The sequence below is a fragment of the Ovis aries genome, chromosome 10 (assembly GCF_016772045.2).
Source record: "Ovis aries strain OAR_USU_Benz2616 breed Rambouillet chromosome 10, ARS-UI_Ramb_v3.0, whole genome shotgun sequence".
Lineage (NCBI taxonomy): Eukaryota > Metazoa > Chordata > Mammalia > Artiodactyla > Bovidae > Ovis > Ovis aries.
Genome location: NC_056063.1, coordinates 34,040,452 through 34,062,179, shown reverse-complemented (window position 1 = coordinate 34,062,179; position 21,728 = coordinate 34,040,452). Strand labels below are relative to the sequence as shown.

General features: G+C 44.8%; 1 protein-coding gene across 3 annotated transcripts in view; it reads left to right on the top strand.

Annotated features, from left to right (window-relative positions):
- The window catches only part of LOC101115632 (phospholipid-transporting ATPase IB), a 469,524-nt gene that overhangs the window by 57,106 nt on the left and 390,690 nt on the right, over window positions 1-21,728 (top strand). For all 3 annotated transcript variants that reach the window (XM_042254882.2, XM_060394098.1, XM_060394100.1), the window contains exon 2: window positions 5,792-5,936. In XM_042254882.2, coding sequence (XP_042110816.1) covers window positions 5,792-5,936 — 145 coding nt within the window. The remainder of the gene's footprint in view (window positions 1-5,791; window positions 5,937-21,728) is intronic.

Here is a 21,728-nt window from a genome sequence, read left to right as displayed (position 1 = left end):
GTGGCCAAAGCCCAAGCACCTGTGTTGCCAGGAACTTGATGTCCTGTCTTTTTGATAAAGGAGAAGTTTAATCTAACTTTTCCTTGAGATGGGGGTTGGGATATAATCAGTTTAACTGTGAAAGGACTTGGTTTATATGAGTCAGCAAAATCTGGTCTGACGAGGGGCTAAAATGGTTCATGCGTTTTTTAGACTTTGTTGTTTAAAAAAAGAGACTGAGGCCACATGTAGCCCCAGACCTGAAATATTTACTACTCAACCCTTTGCAGAAGTTTGCCAGCCCTTGATTTGTATATTGTTTCGTGGCTGAAGAAACCAGGGCTCAGGGGTGCTGAGCTCATGGGGCAGCCGGACCCAGTGGAAGGAGGATTGGGTCCAAGTGTCTGCAGGTCTGGCTTTTCACCCCGCTTTCATTGGACCTACCTAATACATTTCTGTGATTGTTGAAGTTTCCCTTTTGACTCTAGAATTCTAGAATTCATCCTAGAATTCAGAGTGGTGTCTGCAATGAGATTCAAACACTAACTACTGGAGCTGGTCAAACTGCACAGGTTAGGAACACAATTCTTTATGGCTGTCCTCAATCAGACACCAGCTGCAAGATCTGGGGTCCCCAGAGCACCTGCACTTATGAGCAAATGGCTACAAATTCAGGGTTCTCATTGACCTTGTGGTTTCAGTAATAAACTAGAATAACTCAGAGCACTCAGAAAAGAGTGTTACTGGTTGTTCAGTCACTAAGTTGAGTTCAACTCTTTGTGATCCCATGGACTGCAGCATGCCAGACTTCCCTGTCCTTCACTATCTCTTGGAGTTTGCTTAAATTCATGTCCATTGAGTCGGTGATGCCATCCAACCATCTCATTCTCTGTCGCCCCCTTCTCCTTTTGCCTTCAATCTTTCCCAGCATTAGAATCTTTTCCAGTGAGTCAGCGCTTTGCCGACCTATATACAGGAGTCCCATAAAAATATGGGAGACCCAGGTGACCAAAGTATTGGAGCTTCAGCTTCAGCATCAGTCCTTCCAATGAATATTCAGGGTTGACTTCCTTTAGGATTGACTGCTTTGATCTCCTTATGATTATAGTTTTATCAGACAAGGTACAAATCAGGACTAGCCTAAAGAGACAGAGTGAGGCTTGGGAGGTTCCCTGTGGGAAGCTTTCTCCAGATACATTGCCTGAGCTTTGGTGTTTGTAGTTTTATTGGGGTTTCATGAAAAAAGAAACTGGAATTCTCCAGACAAGAATACTGGAGTGGGTTGCCATTTCCTTCTCCAGGGGCTCTTCCAGACCTAGGGATTGAACCCGGGTCTCCTACATTGCAGGGAGATTCTTTACCACTGAGCCAGGGAAGCCCATTCATTACACAGGTATTATTAACTGGCCACATGACTGAACTTTCATCTGAGATAACTTTCTACCTGAGAAACTTCCCTGCATAACAGGGTACAGGGTGACCTTTGTTCTCCAAACACTTCCTCTGCCTCCTGTGAAAGGTCTTCCTTCGTGTCCTGACACCCCCTTGCCCCCTTAGCTCAGGATGTTACATAAGCTGCAATCTCCTGGCTGTGTTTTGGGCCTCATATTTTTATGGGACTCCTGTTTATAGGTCTCCAGTCCTCATGTCGCCCCCCTGCACTCCCATTCAGAAAGTCAGGCTGATGTCAACTGGCTCAATCCCCAGCCCTCCAATCACATGGTGTTCCTGGCAGGTCAGCCCTCATCCTAAGACTGTCCAGGGTCCACAGGAGTCACCCCATTGGCATAAACTCAGGTGTGCTCAGAAGGTTCCAACATGAACAACAGATACTCCTATCACTTGGGAGATTCCAGGGGGCCAGGGGCACCCCCCTGCGAAGCCAGGACTAAGACCAGCTGAATTCTTCACTCTGTGACAGTGGCTGAGGCTTGACACTTCCCACGGAGCTGGGGGCAGTGCTGCCAAAAGGCTTATCGCTTTAACAGGCTTCTGACTTAGGAAGGCAAGAGTCTTTCCCAAGAATTCCTTCTGTGTGATAGTAAAACTTTGCACGTGAAAAGGCAGAAAAACATTCCTTCTGTCCTTGGAGGTTCTCCACTTGATCTAATAATCAAATTGACATAAGACAGATTAACAGAAAAATAAATAATCTCCGTGGGTCCCATATCAAAGTTCCCAGGGGACAGACTCTTCCTGGATCAACTCGGACCACATAACCACATAGCGCTTTGTGTTACCCAGTTGATAGGAGGATGGGGGTAGAGCCACGAACTAGAGAGAGCCCCTGCCCTCGTGGCCTTGGCAGTCCGCTGTCCAGTCTGGGTTGCTTTGTGTTCATCTGAGTCTGTTCTTTCCTTTCACTTTGGCTTCTTTCTCAGTAGATGTTTCCTGAGTTCCTGCTGACACCAGGCTTATGTACATGGGGGAGCTGTAAACATACACTTTGGTTTTATACGGTGGTATTTTCCTAGCGCATTAACTCAGAATTCATCTCACGAGTCTGAATTGGAAACCTTGGTCATAATGTGCTTTGCTATATATAGTACATCATTCTCCTTAGGCAAGACATTTTCAACAAATCATGTTAGTTATTTTCAAAATATTAATGTCTTTCTCCAAAGCAGGATTGGGTCACGATGCAGCCCCTGAGCTAGAAGAAAGTTATCTGAGTCCTGGAGGTGGGATGAAGAGGTAGGGACAGTATTTCTACTTAAAATTCCAGATTTGGCCCCATAGTTGTATAGAAAGGTGAGCTGGCCTGATAGATGACATGTACTTGGGAAATCATTCACTTCATTATGTTCCCACCAAATTGTGTCAGTAATTTTTCACCCCAATATTTACAATCCAACATTGAAATACTTATTAAGGAAAACTTGTTTCCATTCTTATTTCTATCAGGGATTTTTTTTTTTTGGCCTCAGTCTTCTCTTCACACCTCAGTTATCCAATATTTCTTCTTTCTGGTCCACACATTTTGTCCAAAGGAAGTCATGCAGAATTTTCTTTTGAGATGTTTCTTATGTCCATTGTTTTCCCCTTTTCCATGTAATAGATACTTTTATCATTTTTCTTCTAGATGGTTGTGCTTCCCCAGTAGCTCAGCTGGTAAAGAATCTGCCTGCAATGCAGGAGACCTGGGTTTGAACCCTGGGTTGGGAAGATCCCCTGTGGAAGGGATAGGCTACCCACTCCAATATTCTGGCCTGGAGAATTCCATGGACTGTGTAGTCCAGGGGGCCACAAATAGTCGGACACGACTGAGCACCTTTCACTTTCACTCCTAGATGGTAGAGTTCATTTTCTGCCTTTCTGTCTCTTCCTGTGCTTGTCTTGTGAGTCACTGCTGGGTACACTTGTCTCCTGCTTAGAAACCTTCTGTGGTTCATCTGACCTGCAGGATGAAGCTCAGATTTCTTCCCCTGTCGTTAAAATCATCCACAGTCTGGCCACTGACTATTTTTCTGAGTTTCCTTTCTATTATTTCCCAGTTTGAATGCTCAGCACTGGTTTTTGTCATTCTCAGTTGCCCCCCAATGTGCTCTGTCTACGGGGCTTCTGTCTGAGGTCTTCTTGTCCTCACCCAGATTGTCCTCCTTTTTCCTACTATAAACCTGAACCAGAGGTTAAGGCTCTGAGACCTGCCCTCGCACTGTTCTGACCGGCTCTGGCACAAGGTGGCCACTGACCTCTGACCCTGCTGGCACCTTCAAGTCCCCTCTTAGTCACTTGGTCCTAGTCGCTGGTAGCCGGGGTTATGCTGGTTATCTCTTTTGAGAGCAGGAGCCAGCTTTTTTGTTTGTGTGTTCTCGCCTGCATCTCACCATGGATTCTCAACTGTGGCCACCCATTCATATCACTTTAAGAAGCTTTAAAAGCAAGAGGCACAATCGGTGAGGGTTGAACCCAGGAACTGGCTAATTGTGAGAGCTTTCTTGGTGATCGTGTGCAGCCAGAGTTGAAAGCGACTGAATGAAGACCACCTGGAGCTGAGCTGCTCTGCCTACAGTAGGGTGTGGGGTTTGTGCCCTTGATGCCCATCACCATGTCCCTGCCTGGAGGATTCAAAGCGACCCCTTACATGACTTACTCAACCAGCAAATAACAAGTGCCCGTTATGTACCAGGCATTGTTCTGGTACTGGGCAAAAACACGTCTCTGCTGCCCTGAAGCTTCTGCTCTTGGCCTTGGGGAGACAGACCATAAATAAATAATGTCAGGTAATGATGATACCGGCTGTGGAGGAGAACAAAGTGGGGTGAGTGGGCAGAGAGGAAAGCAGCACTTTTGTATAGGCTGGTTTCAAAAATATCCTGTGTCGGCCTTAAATCAGCAAAAGGTTTAAAACCAGCCTCCTCTGAGGTCCAGGCAGTCTTGAAGGTCCTGCTGCTCTCTGCTGCCCCCTGTGGACAAGCAGGGGGCAGAGCAGAGGGACACCGGAGAATGAGGGCTAGAGGGGGTGATCTGAGAATGGGGGGGGGGTGTCCTGTACTCAGACCTACACCCAGCTTGTGACTGGGGACCTGGTTGTGAGCACGTCCTGTGACAGCCTGTCAGCTCTAAATAGCCAGTGTTACATGGGAGTGTCCCCATCTTAGGATGCAGATCATAACAGGATTCTAATCACTTGAGAAAGGTGATAAATTTACATAGCTCAAACTGTCTTCTTCAAAACGTTTCTGAGCAGGAAGCGGCTGTGTCTGAAGTGAGATACCTGTTACCTAAGTTCTGCGACACCTGTTTCTTTTATAGGTGGGACGTGCAGCAGGTACTAGAGCAGATGGGATTTAAGGAAATGGAGAGAGGCCCCGTCACATGCAGGGCACTTATTTCTCTGTGAGCCTGGACTTCAGGGCCTCCTCCCTGAAGGTCAATTCTCAAGCTGGGTTGCCCTGTCCAGGGAGAGAGCCTGCCCTGTGGTTGGAGGTGTGTGTGTGTGTGTTGCAGGGGGGCGTGGTGAGCCCAGGGAAGTGGTTTCAGTAATGGTTATGTCATCATTCCCCTTGCTGACCCCTCCTCAAGTGAAGGTGAGTGGGGAGTTTTAGCCCAAGAGAGGGTCAGCTGTATGGCTGAAATCGCGTCTTAAGGAGACAGACGGGCTTGGGTCTTAACCACAGAGGCTCGGGATGCAGGCTCGGGGCGCGGGCTCGCATGTACCCGTGAGCTGGGATGGGCAGTGCCCGGCGGTCGGGTGGCCAGGGGCATCTGCTCGTCTGTACAGGCTAAGCCGAGGGGCAGGGCTCTGCACCGAGGTTTGGGAATTTCATCTTGGAGCACAGAGGTGTCTTCCTCAGCCCCTTCTCCTGGGGCCGAGTGCAGGGCACACCCCCTTGCAGTCCTCTCGCGGTTCAAAAGCACAAAGGAACCAGAAAGCCTAGCTCCAGAATTCGGTCTCTGGGCCTGGAGGGGGAGCTCGCCCCGGGGAGGGGAGGCTCTGGTCTCTGCTCCCCACATCCTCGCAGTCCACGGGGGCCCTGCCTCCAGCCGTGCACCCCTCACCATCCCCGCGGAGCCTGCGGGTCTGGCGCAGGGGCTGCAGGTCTGGGGAGAGGATGGAAGGAGGAGCGGGGGGGAGGGAGGGGGGAGGGACGAGTGGGGGCGGGGCCGAGGTTCCCACCCGCGGAGAGGCTCCTCCGCCTGGGGACCAGCGGGCGGGGCGGGGCTGGCGCCCGTCTCCAGGGCAGCAGAGGGACTGGGTGGCGCGACGCCCGGAGCATCCTTCCAGCTAGTCCCCGCCCGCCGGTGCTGCCGCCGCTGCCCTGCGTGACTTCTTTGTGTTTTGCGTTCTGCCCGCGCCTCTTGTCCGCAGGACCTGTCCGTCCTCCTCCGGGCTACAAGAAGGCAGACGATGAGATGTCCCGGGCCACGTCTGTTGGAGACCAGCTGGACGCACCAGCCCGCACCATTTACCTCAACCAGCCGCATCTCAACAAATTCTGTGACAACCAGATCAGGTAGGAGAGGGCGGCCCAGTCGGAGCAATTCACTAATTCCCAGACAGGAGGGGCCTTGGCTTCCTCTGAGACCTCCGCAGGAGCCAAGCCAGCCCCTGCCCTGTCCCCGAGGCCGCCGGCCCCCTCCCCTCCCCTCCCCACTCATGCCCGGCAGTCTGTACCGCGTTTCCCACTGGGGTATGGGAATATACCTTTCATCCTGCTGTCCTTTGCGTTGGTTCTGTGTGCAGGCTGTCTGTGAGCCTGGAGGATGCTTGCAGGCTTCTGTCCTGGCGAAAATAAGGTTTCTTCTCTCTCTTCATCCCTGAGTGCCCTCCCAAGAACTCCCCCATCCCGACTATTTAAGCCTGTTTTAAGCTCTCCTTAGCAATTTGCCGACTGTAATGTGGCAGAGTGCTTTATAATGGATCCCTCCCGTCACAAGAACTTGCATTCAGCTCTCAATGCCCAGGACATTTGTTAAGAAGGCTTTCTTTTGCTGGGAAACTTTGCCTAGAGTTAGCGGGAAGACGGATGGACACTAAGATTTAGATGTCTGCTCTTTGCTGACTGCTCTGTTGGACGATTTAGTTACACTAGCTTTAGGAAACCTCATCACCTCTTGAAAAAGGCAGTTTTACCTTCAAGTGAGGAAACTGACATAGGCAGATAGATGTTAAAGGACCTGTGGCCATTTAGCTACCAAGTGGCAGAGCTGGACATAGAACACAGCCTGTCTGCTGCTGAGCTCAAAGTGTTTGTGCTGTGCAAAGCTAAATCTTTTAGGCACGGAAGTTGGCATGTTTGCAAGTTTCATTAAACTTTCAGGCTTTGACAACTTTATCCCTGGGAGGGACTTAAGAGGATGTGGTTCTGTGAGTGGCTCCGGACCGCGTGCTCAGGTGCAGAGAAGGGAGGCCATGGGTCAGGTTTGCCAGTACTGTGTGTGTGTAACTGAATTCCAGTCCAGTGCTCTCTCCTGAAAGCTGTGGCTAAAACTTTGTTGGGTCTTGTGTCACCCTGAAGCCTTAGCGCTTGAACTTAGCCTGAGATCTTTATTCAGAAAGGCCTGGCTGTTGGGCATTTTTGTAGCTTCATAGGGTTGGGGGTAAAATAATGGTGCATATACTGTGCAGAAGTGACATTTATTAAAAGAGTGTTAGATTATCCTGACTTTATTTTAGTTTTTAAGAATGGCCATTGGGGCCTAGTTTTTACTTAAATGTGTAGCTTGGAAGAACAACTGAGGCCAAAATTCAAGGATAAGTGGGTTTGGTTTAAGATGCAGAGCAGCACACGTGAGTTACTGCGTCACCCACTGCGATAGCGCTAATCAAAAAGACAGTAGCAAGTGCTGGCAAGAATGGGGAGAAATGGGACCCCTCCTACAATGCTGGCGGGAATGAAAAGTGGTGTGGCTGCTTTGAAAAACAGTTGGGCAGTTTCTTAACAGGTTAAATGTAAAGTTACACATGATCCAGCCATTCGAGGTGTAAATAAATACCCAAGAGAAAGGAAATCACACATCCACACAAAACTGGGTACAGATGTGCATAGCAGCTTCATCAGAGTGGCCCAAAGGGGAGACAGCCCAGGTGTCTATCAACTGACAAATGAAGAAATAGAATGCGGTACGTCCATGCAGTGGAATGTCATTTGGCCACAGAGAGGAATGTCATACTAAAACATGGATTAACCTTGAACACATTGTGCTAAGAGAAAAGCCAGTAACAGGTCTCATGTATGATTGCATGTATATGAAGCATCCAGAAGAGGCAAAAACACTGGGACAAAAGATAGACTAGCGGTTTCTAGAGTGGAGGAGGAGGTTGGGAAAAGAAGAGAGACTGTAGTATACATGGGGTTTCATTGTGGGGTGATGGATCCACAACTCTGTGAAAGACACCTACACCATCCGGAATCCCGTGTTGACAGTATAGTTCCATTTCCTCAGACTTTGCCATGTGTTTCTAACTTTAAGATGTTTTCAAGTAGTGTTTTTGCCTTGTTCAGTTGCTAAGTCACATCTGACTCTTCGCGACCCCTTGGACTGCAACACACCAGGCTCCTCTGTCCTTCACTATCTCCTAGAGTTTGCTCAGATTCATGTCCATTGAGTCGGTGATACCATCCAGCCATCTCATTCTCTTGTCTTCCCCTTCTTCCTTTGCCTTTGATCTTTCCCAGCATCAGGGTCTTTTCCAATGAGTCAGCTCTTCGAATCAAGTGGCCAAAGTATTGGAGCTTCAGCTTCAGCAGCAGTGAATATTCAGGATTGATTTCCTTTAGGATTGATTGGTTTGATCTTGTAGTCCAAGGAACTCTCAAGAGTCTTTTGACTAGTTCCTATTAATTTTCTTAACTTCTGTATTCATTTGTGGATGCTTAAAGCTGGGAGAAAGAAATAGGGGTCTTTGTTTTTTGTCTAAATTCTCTAGTTCCCATGGAAGGTGAAGATTTTTAAAAGTCTAGATAATGGGCTAGACTGTTCTTTAATTGACTCACACTGACTTTTTAAAATTTTTTATGTATTTATTTTTTATTGCAGTATCATTGATTTGCAATGTTAGTTTCAGGTGTACAGCAAAGCAATCAGTTCTATACATAGCCCTCTATATACATGTATATGTATAAGTCCTTTTCCAGAGTCTTTTCCATCATAGGTTATCACAAGATATTGAGTATAGTTCCCTACGCTATACAGTAGGTCCTTGTTAGATCTATCTGTCTATATATAGTTGGGTGTATATGTTAATCCAAAACTCCTAATTTATCCCTCCTCCCATCTTTCCCTTTTGGTGACCATAAGTTTGTTGTGTATGTCTGAAGACTCACTGACTTTTGAGACTGATTTTTATATCAGAGATTTCCAGTGGCTGTTTGTTACACAGTTTCGTTTGTACTTTTTTGGAGTGGGGGAGGGCTAAATGGGAGTATACCATAGGTGGGCTAGGAATAAAGTAGGTAGACACAACCATTCCTTATTATGTGAGTGTACAATTGAATTAGTTAAATATTCTTACAGTTCATACAGTTTCTGGGTCCATGGCTTATACTGTAAGCATCGGTTTCAGAATACATGGAATAGGCTCTTAGAAATTAAGGTGTGTTGCCTGCTGTCCTAGAATACGGTCTTCCAATTTTTACTTTATCTTGACTGTATTTAATTAGGAATTACTAATGGTAATATGACTCATTGTTCATTAAAGAATTGATTTTAAAGCTTCTTGGCATTATGGTTTAAGGATTTTATAAAATGTTGAGCAACATTGTTTCAGCACTGGACCATTCGTTTTATAAAATACTGATTAAAAAAAATAAGGTTTCTTATCTTGGTCATGAATGTTTGCTGAAAGTTGATAAAGCTACTGAAAGGGATATTTTCATTAAAGGGAGTTGATAAAGGATTTCTTTTTCTTAGTAGCTTTTTCTTGAGAAAACACTGATGGATTTTCTTGGTGGGTCAGAGAGTGTCATCCCGGGTGGTTGGCATCTAAATGGAGGCTTTTGAGAAGAAGGGACCACATGATCAGTGGAGGGGGGTATTGGGGTTGTCTGGCATATTTGACACTCTGCCCTTCTGAGGACTGGCCTTCCCAGGGCCCCAGGTCTCACTTATCTTCCCCCATCCCAGGGCCTCCCTGGAAGGAACCCGGTGATGGTGACAGTTGCTCTCTGACTGCCTTTGTGGGCAGCTGGTGTTTTGACTTCACTAGAGGGATATGGAGTTTGCCAGGAAGGGATATGGTGGTTGGGTGTTTGGAGAGGTTGGTGAGGGCAGGATGGTACCATTAGAGCAGGGATGGACAGTCTGGGGTTAGCGTTTGGACTGGTGTGTCTGTCCAAGGAGGAGGTGCCACCAGGCTAGTGGGAGTGAGAAGGTCACTGCCTGGATTGACTGTGGCCTTGGTAGCCCCAGGTGAATGCCAGTTGTGGTGACTCAAATTCCAAGCTGTTTCCTGAAATTCTGGGAGGGTCTGTGCTATGTAAACAGATGTCTCTCTAAACCTTGTTCTTGACACTTGACACCAGCATTTAATTTGACCTGAAGCTGTGCTAGGATAAAGTTTTCCATTACTGAAGCCAGTGAATTTAGATGATCATAATTATAGAGACACATAACATGGTCTTTTCTTGTGTGTGTGCCAAGTCATTTCAGACGTGTCCCACTCTTTCTGACCCCATGGTCTGTAGCCCACCAGGTTCCTTTGTCCGTAGGATTCTCTAGGCAAGAATACTGGAGTGAGTTGCCATGCCCTCCTCCAGGGGGTCTTGTAGATTTTTCTAGGACCTTAACTGTGAAGACGATAGTTGTTTTCCATCATCCAGAAATGAGTAGATTTTGCAGTGTAATGATTACATCTGTACATGTACGGTTATATGTATGTCTACTCTACAAGGTTCCTCTTCTAAAGTGTACAGTCACATCGCCTTTAAAATTGGACAGGTTTATTGAGAAATAATTCACATACCATATAATTTTGCCCATTTAAAGGATACAGTTTTGTGGCTTTTAGTATATTCAGAATAGTACACACATCACCACCACTTCAGAACATTCTGTCATTTCTCGAAGAAACTGTTCCCATGGCTTTCATAGCCTAGTCCCTTTCTCCCCATGCTTGAGACAACCACTAACCTACTTCCTATCTCTGCAGATTTTCCTGTTCTGGATAAGCATTTTAAGTTAAATATTAAATGCTTATAGAAAGTTTGATATTTAGAGAAACTTGGTATTCATTATTCTTGATGGAGAATAATTAATTTCATGTATCTATATCTTAAATGTTTCAAGTTAAATTTCTTTCTAGAAAATATCTTCATGATTTACTGGTCAAAGGAATGGGCAATGTTTATGCCATCAAGTTCAGTGCAGTCTTTTTGTGTGAATGTCAGCACACCATGTAAAACAATGAGTTTCAAGGCTATCAAATGGTTTTTTCCAGTGTCTGAAATGAGGTCTTCAAAGCAGGTTAGGAATGTTTATAGATACTCAGTTTTGAATGAGTCATTCATTTCAGGTAGGAGTTTCAGGTAGCAAAAATCTTCATTAAAGCAGTAACTCGAGCTTTGCCAAGCTATTGCATTGCTTTAGGTTCCTTTGTCTTGAAAGAAAATGACTTCATATGAATATTCTGTTGGTTTTGCCAGGATAAGATTGAAATAGAATTTTGCCTTTACAGAAAGGAGAATTGAGTATGGGGTGGTAGGTCTTGTAGCATCGGAGTTGTATAATATTCTGCTGGGATCCTGGGGTCTGAGAGGGTATTTTTGTCTTAAGGAGTGAAGAGAACAGAGTCATCTTCGAAAGCACTTTGTGCATGAGTAAGGGTGGTAAGTGATGATGCGGTACCGGCTCTAAGACTGTGGAGGACTTCGAGGAGCAGTGACTCTCCCTCGGCGGCTACCGCTGTAGAATTTAAGTGGAATCTGGTCTTCACAATGAAGGTGCTTAGAATTTAATAGAGAAAGAATACCAAGATGCTGTTAACAACTCTAACTTCCTTTTGATTCACGTACAGATTGTTGTATTAAGAACCATGGTTTACAGATCTCACTTGAGATAGTTATCCTTGTCAAGATTGATGAAGGTATATAAAAACCCTTATCAAGAATAATTAATTAAGAGCTATACAGAAACATCTATCTATTCTATTTCAGGTTCTTTTTCTATATAGGCTATTAGAATATTGAAGAGAGTTCTCTGTGCTATAGTAGTACCTTGTTATTTATCTATTTCATATAATGTAGTATGTATATGTTAATCCCAACTTCCTTTGCATGTATCTTCCTATCATTTCCATAGAATCTGCCCAAGGAAAGAAAATAAATACAATGTTCAACAACAGCCACCCCCCCACCCCGCCCCAAATAGTGGATTATGTTGAAAGCATTCCATTTATCTACTTCCAAATGACCAAGATTTTCTTCTATTTAATGTTCTTTTTATTTTTCTGTTTACTTATTTTTTTAATGAAAACTATATGTATTTAGAAAGTGAATGTGTTAGTTGCTCAGTCATGTCTGACTCTTTGTGAAACCATGGACTGTAGCCTGCCAGGCTCCTTGGTCCATAGGATTCTTCAGGCAAAAATACTGGTGGGTTGTCATTCCCTTCTCCAGGGGATCTTCCCTACCCAGGGATCGATCCCTGGTCTCCTGCATTGCACGCGGATTCTTTACCGTCTGAACCATCAGAGAAGCCCCAATATAAATATATTTTTAATTTATTTAAATATTTTTTAATGAAAATTGTATGTATTTAAGACATACAAAATGAGATTTGATTTATGTAGCAAAAAGCTACAGTTTATCTAATCTCTTCACATAGTTACCATTCACTGTTTTTTTAATTTAGAGCCATATGAGTGCATGCTAAGTTGCTCTAGTTGTATCTGACTCTGTGAGACCCTATGGACTGCAGCCCACCAGGCTCCTCTGTCAGGAATTCTCCAGGCAAGAATACCGGAGGGGGTTGCTGTGCCCTCCTCCAGGGGATCTTCCAGACCCAGGGATCGAACCCACGTCTCTTACATCTAACCTGCATTGACAGGCAGGCCACCTCGGCAGCCCTTAGAGCCATATATTTAGTCTGCAAACCAGGCACTCCTATCTTATATTTCCTGAACGTGAATGTCATAGTATACTGAGAATCCTTTCTTTATACAAGCCAGTAGCAATTACGGCCACAGAAGCTGCTTGTAATTAGAACTCTTAACAGGTTTGCACCCCTGAACAAGGCTTTTGAGGCATTCTGCAGGCAAAAGCATTCAAACTCAGGGCCTTTGGCATTGTATAGTTTGGTAATCAAACACTTAAGCTTTCTTGAAATATATTATTTTTAGAAACAGAAAACTGTGTCAGCCTTGGGCCAGTGTTGTATTTGTTTCTAAGGAAACAGCAGATGTCTAGGGGAGTTGGCTGGGGTGATTTCTTCATCAAGTTGACCCTTGTATGGGTAGACCCAATGCATATTTTGAATTTAATATTCAAAACTAAATATTTTTCAAAACTAATATTCAAAACTAAAAACACAGACTAAAATGTCTGTGCTTTTCTGATCTGTAAAAACTGGGAAAGGTGCTGGGTTTGAGTTCTCGTCACTAACTTATTTCCGCTTGTCCCTGGTTGCAGATTTTGTTAACTTTTAACATCCTCTGTGAACTAAGCACTTCTGATCTCTACCCATGAAAAGAATGAAGCATCAGGATTTGTGAAAAACGCAAGTTAAAATTAACATAACTGGAGGAGACTAGGGCGATGTGACAGTATCGGTTCTAAATCAGATCTTGGAACAGAAAAGGTTCACTGGAAGAAGCACTGGAATTTTTTTTTAAATTGAAGTATAATTGATTTACAGTGTTGGGTTGATTTCTATTGTACAACAAAGTGATTCAGTTATACATATATATACATTCTTTCCCCTGTCCTTTTCCACTGTGGTTTATCTCAGGATATTGAATATAATTCCCTGTGTTATACAGTAGGACCTTGTTTATCTGTTCTATATATAATAGTTTGTATCTACTAATCACAGACTCCCAATCTATCCCTCTCCCCTGCCCGCTGGCAACCATGAGTCTGTTCTCTGTGACTGTGAATCTGTTCCGTTTCACAGATATGTTCATTTTATGTCGTATTTTAGATTCCACATATAAGTGATATTATCTGGTATTTACCTTTCTCTTTCTGACTTACTTAGTATGATCATCTCTGGGTCCATCCGTGTTGCTACAAATGGCATTATTTTGTTCTTTTTTTATGACTGAGTAATATTTGATTAAATGTATGTATGGGAATACCAGACCACCTCACCTGCCTCTTGAGAAATCTGTATGCAGGTCAGGAAGCAAGAGTTAGAACCGGACATGGAATGGCAGACTGGTTCCAAATAGGAAAAGGAGTACGTCAAGGCTGTATATTGTCACCCTGCTTATTTAACTTATATGCAGAGTACATCATGAGAAATGCTGGACTGGAAGAAACACAAGCTGGAATCAAGATTGCCGCGAGAAATATCAATAACCTCAGATATGCAGATGACACCACCCTTATGGCAGAAAGTGAGGAGGAGCTAAAAAGCCTCTTGATGAAAGTGAAAGAGGAGAGTGAAAAAGTTGGCTTAAAGCTCAACGTTCAGAAAACGAAGATCATGGCATCCGGTCCCATCACTTCATGGGAAATAGATGGGGAAACAGTGGAAACAGTGTCAGACTTTATTTTTGGGGGCTCCAAAATCACTGCAGATGGTGACTGCAGCCATGAAATTAAAAGACACTTACTCCTTGGAAGAAAAGTTATGACCAACCTAGATAGCATATTCAAAAGCAGAGACATTACTTTGCCGACTGAGGTCCGTCTAGTCAAGGCTATGGTTTTTCCAGTGGTCATGTATGGATGTGAGAGTTGGACTGTGAAGAAAGCTGAGTGCCGAAGAATTGATGCTTTTGAACTGTGGTGTTGGAGAAGACTCTTGAGAGTCCCTTGGACTGCAAGGAGATCCAACCAGTCCATTCTGAAGGAGATCAGCCCTGGGATTTCTTTGGAAGGAATGATGCTAAAGCTGAAACTCCAGTACTCTGGCCACCTCATGCGAAGAGTTGACTCATTGGAAAAGATTCTGATGCTGGGAGGGATTAGGGGCAGGAGGAGAAGGGGATGACAGAGGATGAATTGGCTGGATGGCATCACTGACTCGATGGACGTGAGTCTGAGTGAACTCCGGGAGATGGTGATGGACAGGGAGGCCTGGCGTGCTGCGATTCATGGGGTTGCAAAGAGTTGGACACGACTGAACGACTGAACTGAACTGAACTGAACTGAACAGAACACTAGTGAACTTGAACTCTGTAATTTGGGGTATTCTTATGCTGATGCCATTATATTAGTTTTGATCTAATTTGATCTAGATTATACTGTGGTGATTGAAGATACTAACATGGGGGCAGGGTGAAGGTTTATGGCAGCTCTGTACTATATTTGTAACTTCTGTGACTATAAACTTATCTCAAGATAAAAATATATTAAAAATAAACAAGAACTGTCTGGGAGATTAGGAACTAAATGCTCAACTCTCATGTTTCTGTTGGATGCTATGGGAAGTGCTGGGTCCTTATTAGAGAGAGCTGTGTGTTTGAAGGGGAGGTAGTCGGGGAGACTGGACTCCTATCTTCATACATTTGTCATGATGCTGACCATTCAGGGAGACAGCATCCCTAACTAGCAGTACTGGAGTTTGTTTCCATAACGTCCGATCTAGCTGTGCTGAAGTTGAAAAAGTAGAACTGTGGGCTATAGAAAATGGTGCAGTCAGAGTTCAGTCTTGTGAGCTTTTGTGTAGTGATCTAGAAAGTAGCCTCTAAGTGTTCATTCTACTACTTCTGGCTGAGTCGCTTGACAGACAGCGGAAGCTTACTCAGAAATGCCAATCAGCAGCCCTTTCAAGAGGGACAATGCTTCCGGAGAACAAAAGGCAGAGACCTTTTGTTTTCCGGAGACCATTGCAGAGAAATTTCCTGAAATTGTGAGGTTGGGTTTGATCTTTTAAATGCTGATCTACCCTTTTCTGCTAAATGAAAGCCTCGTCACAACTCAGACTGTAGGCTTTTAGCTACCCTTGTGCTGTGCTGTGGTTAGCTGCTCAGTCGTGTCTGACTCTCCGTGACCCCATGGACTATAGCCCGCCAGGCTCCTCTGTCCATGGGATTCTCCAGGCAGGGATAATGGAGTGGGTTGCCATACCCTCCTCCAAGTATCTTTCCAACCCAGAGATCGAACTCAGGTCTCCCACATTGCAGGCGGATTATTAGATGTAATTAGGGAGGGATTTGGGATTGACCTTGGGATGCTGTGGTTCGTCCTTCGGAGAAATTATTCTCTGTATCCTCAGTATTCATCCTTTACAAGCTCCAGGAGAGTGTTGGCTGGCTCGGGCTTTCAGACCTGCCTGAGATAGGATGACATCTGGGGAGGGACCATCCCTCCCTCACGTCAGCTCTGCATCTGTATCAGTGATCTCCACACTTTTCTGATCACATGGCCCATCAGTAAAACTTTTTACCATGAAACTGTACTGTGTCTATTTAACTATCTATCTGTCTGTGTTACCGGGCTTCCCTGGTGGCACAGTAAAGAATCTACCTGCAATGCAGGAGATTCAGGTTCGATCCATGGCTCAGGAAGATCTTCTGGAGAAGAAAATGGCAACCCACTCCAGTATTGCCTGGAAAATCCCATGAACAGAAGAGCCTGGTGGCTGGCTGCCCACGTAGTTGCAAAAGAGTCAGACGTGACTGAGTGACTAACACTTTGACTTGATATGTGTTACAGTTCTTATCTGAAGACCCAATGTGTATTGACCAAGATTTCTTGGTTAAGAATTGTGGGTGTCAGTCCATATTGTTGGTAACTTTCTTGATTTTTGAATACTTTGGGCTGATTTATCAGATTTGATTAAATTATCCTAACACAACCTGGAAACATGATTTTGAAGAGCTTTTCTTTCCTAGAAGTGCCAGTTCTGCTGTCTGTGGGCTTGTCATTAGGTTGCCATTTTCAGTCCATAGTTTGCTTCATTGCATCAGTCTTAAACCCCTTGTTCTTTTTGGGAGGGTTCAGTTCAGTTCAGTCGCTCAGTCATGTCCAACTCTTTGCGACCCTATGAATCGCAGCACGCCAGGCCTCCCTGTCCATCACCAGCTCCCGGAGTTCACTCAGACTCACGTCCATCGAGTCCGTGATGCCATCCAGCCATCTCATCCTCGGTCGACCCCTTCTCCTCCTGCCTCCAATCCCTCCCAGCATCAAGGTCTTTTCCAACGAGTCAACTCTTTGCATGAGGTGGCCAAAGTACTGGAGTTTCAGCTTTAGCATCATTCCTCCCAAAGAAATCCCAGGGCTGATCTCCTTCAGAATGGACCGGTTGGATCTCCTTGCAGTCCAAGAGGCTCTCAAGAGTCTTCTCCAACACCACAGTTCAAAAGCATCAATTCTTCGGCACTCAGCTTTCTTCATAGTCCAACTCTCACATCCATACATGACCACTGGAAAAAACATAGCCTTGACTAGATGGACCTTAGTCGGAAGGGTTAGTTGGGTTGAAAGGAAGTAAATTAATCATCAGTGTACCTAGCTGGACACAGAAATGGGAGAACATGTCATGATAAGCAGAGAGAACAGCCAGGGAGGGCACCTCTGTTACTCCCGTCTTAAGTCATCTCAGTCGCCCTGACAGAACATTGTAGCCTGGGGGCTTACACCTCAGAGATGCATTTGCTCATGGTTCTAGCAGCTGGAAGTCCAAGGTGAGGGGGCCATCAGGGTCATGTCTGGTGAGGACCCTCTTCCTGGCTTGCAGACAGCCTCCTTCTCAAGTGGTGAGGAGGGAGAGAGACCAGGCTTTCTGGTGTCTCTTCCTGGGCAGGCTTCAGTCCCATATGAGGGCTCGGCCTCCTGACCTCATCTCAACGTCATCACCTCCCAATGGCCTCATCTGCCAAGGATGAGGGCGTCGACCTGTGGATTCAGGGGACACAGTTCAGTCCACAGCACCCCCCCGGCACTGTTATGGTGCTCCCCTCGCAGCTGGGGGTACCAGTGTCAACACATTGAGTAAATGTTAGTAAAGCGTACTTTTTGGAGGCGCATGTACATATAAGCTGTAAAATTTCCTCCCGCACTCCCTGGTGGAACCATCTGCTTTAGATTCTCTTTTTTTGGGGAAAACCTGTCCTGCCCAGTCAGCCTCAGCAGCCGTACACTGATCACAGAAGGGAGACTTGAGCGCCGCTTCCAGGCCTGCGTTGGTCTGTACAAGGGAGGGTGTGAGCCTCCCTCTATCAGGAGTGATATACAATGGGGTGGGCTGGGGGTGGCCTGTGGCTCTGAGGGGTGGGGGGAAGCTGCCTGCGGCTGACCAGTGAGCTGGGTTGGAGGTGAGTAGCAGTTGATGTTGGAAGGGCAGAAGGGCTATGAGCCACGTGTGTGCCTTTCCAGAAACAACGCGGATGATGCTTGAGGTGCCTGGAAGGGCCAGGCTCCAGAGGAAGGTTAGCTGCAGCCAGGAAGGCTTTTAAAGGGACGAGTAACAGCAATCCTTCCTGTCTGAGACCCTTCTGCCTGACTCAGTTACATAAGGGAATATTCCTTAAATTGGATAATTTAAGGAATCAAAAAATTCCTCCTTTATTTCTGCTCCTGCAAAGGGTGGAGGTTTTGAAAGTATTGTCTAGCATATGAAATGTGTTACCAAGCTCTGACAGTTTAAAAATAGAGCTCTTTACTTGAAAAGAGGAAGGCTGTCGACTGAGTAGTATATCCTTACTTCCTTAATATTCCACCTCTGTTAGAATAGTTAAGCCTGAATTTTTAATGTTGCTGTTACAAATTAGAGTTCATTAATCATTCTAGTGTTGATATATCAGAATAAATTGAAGTATTTCATAAAACAACCATGGCGAGGGCAGACAAGCATGGACTTCTCTCTGAGTTCTTTTTTTATCTGTCAGCTGTCACAGGATTTCACTGCTGCTGGAATTTCAGTAACATTTTATTCATTCTGTTTCCTTAGATGTTTCAGGATAAATAATTTTAAGGACAGGAAGGCCTCTGTGTGTGTGTGTGTGTGTGTGTGTGTGTGTGTGTGTGTGTGTATGTGTATACAGTTACTCTTTATATGGCGGTCTTGACATGAGTCAGCCATGTTTATAAGCCAAATATTGTCAATATTGCGAAGTCAGGAAACTCCAAGGCAAAAGACAACAACATGGGACATTCCTTCTGTTGTCTTAACTGGTCTCTTTCCTCCATTCTGTGTAAATGTGTGTCCAGGCATACCCCTTTCCCACACCAGAAACTCTCACTTAGTACTTGTAACTCATTTGCCTACAAATGAACACCTGTTGGATGAGGCAGAAGGGTTGGAGAAGTTGGCTACCATATTTTTGCCCTTAAAACTGTACCTGAAAACTGAAACTGCATGCTTATGTTGAACTTTGAGGACATGGTGAGAAAGTTTGATGTTAATCAGCTACTGACCATTTATTCATATTTCTAATTCCAGTTTCTGAGGACCATGTATTTTGACTTTTGTGGTCCATTTGATAGTCTTTCTTTGGACGGTTCATGGACACAATATAGTACTGCAAAGGTTTGTTTCATCATATACGTAACCTAGACAAGAAACTATTTTTTAATACAGTGCTGGTGTTTGCCATCAAGTAAAATAAATGTTTTACAGAAACCAACACATGATGTCTAAGGATTTTGGAACAGTGGATTGCTTTATAAGAAAGTTAGCTGACTTAGATCTTAGTTCATAATCCCTTCTATATAAATAGTCTGAAGATACTGACTTAACATTCTTCACAGCCAAATATGTTTTTGCACACAGTGGTTGAAGACAGATTGGTTCTGCATCACCTGTTCTTTTGAACTGCTTTGGTAAGGGACCTCATGAATTTTGGTGTTTTGAGGTATTGTGATTAGAAAAAATGAACACAATAAGAATGTCTAGGGTTTTTGAGAAACTCATATCTTGTTTACTTTTTGAAATACATTGGCTGTTTAAAAAATTAGCCCAACAATGGGTTCACAAACGTCCATGGAATAATGTTTATGACATACTGAGCAGAGTAGTGGTTGAGTGAGATAGCTCTGTTATAACGTCTGAGATGTATTCTCTGCTTAGCAAGACTTTGAAGATAGTCTCTGACAAAGGGGGTGAGGGTGGGGGAGGAATGTATTGGGAGTTTGGGATTGGAGATGCAAACCATTATGTACAGAATAGATAATCAACAAGGTCCTACTGTACAGCACAGGGAACTATATTCAATATCCTGTGATAAACCATAATACAAAAGAATATGTAAAATAATATATATAACTGAATCACTTTGCTTTATAGCAGAAATTAACACATCATTGTAAATCAACTAGACGTCCATAAATTGTTTTTTAAAAGTGAATTGTCTCTAAAATCTTTTTGCCAGGCTTATGTAGCCCGTAAATGATAAAATACATTTTTGTGAAATCTTTGCAAAATGGCATCAGGGCCAGTGGTCACTTTTTGCCCTCAATTTCTTGTAATTATCATGCTTGCAATCCACAGGCTGTATTGTGCTTCTCATTTCCTGTTGTATAGTTGGGTAGAGCAGGAGATATATATCACCAAAAAATAAAATAAAATAAATAACCTTACATTGCGTAAGAAAGCGCAGGGCTCTGATTTCTGTTGGAAACTAGCACTTGGTGATTTTGAAGGTGGTCTCATTTTTACCCTATCCTACAGAATAGAATATATGTATTCTTTTCCATTGTGGTTTATCGCAGGAGGGTTTCATATCACAGAAGCCTGTCTTTCTTGTTTCACATCCCCCACCCCCCTTGGCAAGTCCAGCCCCTCTCAGCCCCACAGCGCTGCTCTGACTTTTCTGTTGGGGCCTTAGCTGGTTGGGTTACATCACATCTATTTTTATGGCTGACTCTCTAGCTCCTCTGTATCATCCTTGATGGCAAAGTCCGTCCACTTTACCCAGCATCCTCCCCAGGAACCAGTCCCCATGTTGCTGGCCAGCTGGAAGCCGGAAGTCTTTGCTGACTGACTTTGCTCCACAGGTAAAGGTCGGAACTGAGCAGAAAATAGGAATTGGCTTCATACATTGTTCTAAGAATTCCCTTTCTATTTAATTGCTTATCGAACAGAGCTGAACCCCCAAAGCAATTAGTTATACCTTGGAAATTGATGTTTTATGTGGTTTGGATGTTTTGCTTTTATTTATGAAGTACTCTTGAAAGGTGGGGGGGAGGGGAGGGTGTGCTGAGTTAAATGCTTTTCACATCAGTTCTTCAGACTTAACAGATTGATATTTGCCCTCCAGGGTGGGTGCCTTTGGGATTTAATGTGATTGCTGGCATCCTTAGTCATTTCTGTCCTTCAAAGTTTAAAATATGTTCATTTGACAAATTTATTTTTAGTCTCTAGTGTTCCAATCCCTGAGCTGCCACTGAGGATACTATGGAGAAGGAAGGCATTTGTGACTAGTCTCCCCCTCCTTTTTTTTGCTTTAGATTTTTGGATGGGCTTGGGTACAAGTGATGACTGAGGGACCATACATGTTGTCCAGACCTGAGTCCAACCTAATTGCTTATCAAACAGAGTCAACCCCCCAAAGCTAGTTGCCCTCTGCTTTCTGGCTCACACTCTCGGCCCCTCAGCAGAGGAGTTCTAGGAGCTGGAGACTGAGATCAGCCTTCCTGGCGTTTGTAACTTTCGCTCCCATGGCACCTTCCTCTTAGGCTCTCCTTGGGGTACAGACTCTGCACAGGCAAGGGGCCAGGTTCCCACGTCCAAGCCTGCACCCCAAGCAGAGGCTGGGTGGGAAGTGTGGGCAAGGCGGAGCTGGGGTCCCCACTTCACAGGAAGCCGTGCAAGGAAAGGGTCTGTAACTCACCTGAGCCTCACAGTCCATGGAGGACTAAGGAGCCATCTGCCTGAGATGCAAACAGTAAAACCAACTAAAAGTCTGTCTGCTATGCTTTGGCCTGTGCACCAGCAGTGGTCAGCAGTGTTGGCAATAAAAATACTCCTCCCTGAAGAAGTCTTCAGTTGAACTAAGGTCTAAACAACTGCAGGGATGATTAGGTTCAAATCAGTTCAGTCACTCAGTCATGTCCAACTCTTTGCGACTCCATGGACTGCAGTACACCAGGCTTCCTGGTCCATCACCAACTCCTGGAGCTTGCTCAAACTCTTGTCCATCAAGTCGGTGATACCATCCAACCATCTCATCCTTTGTCATCTGCTTCTCCTCCTGC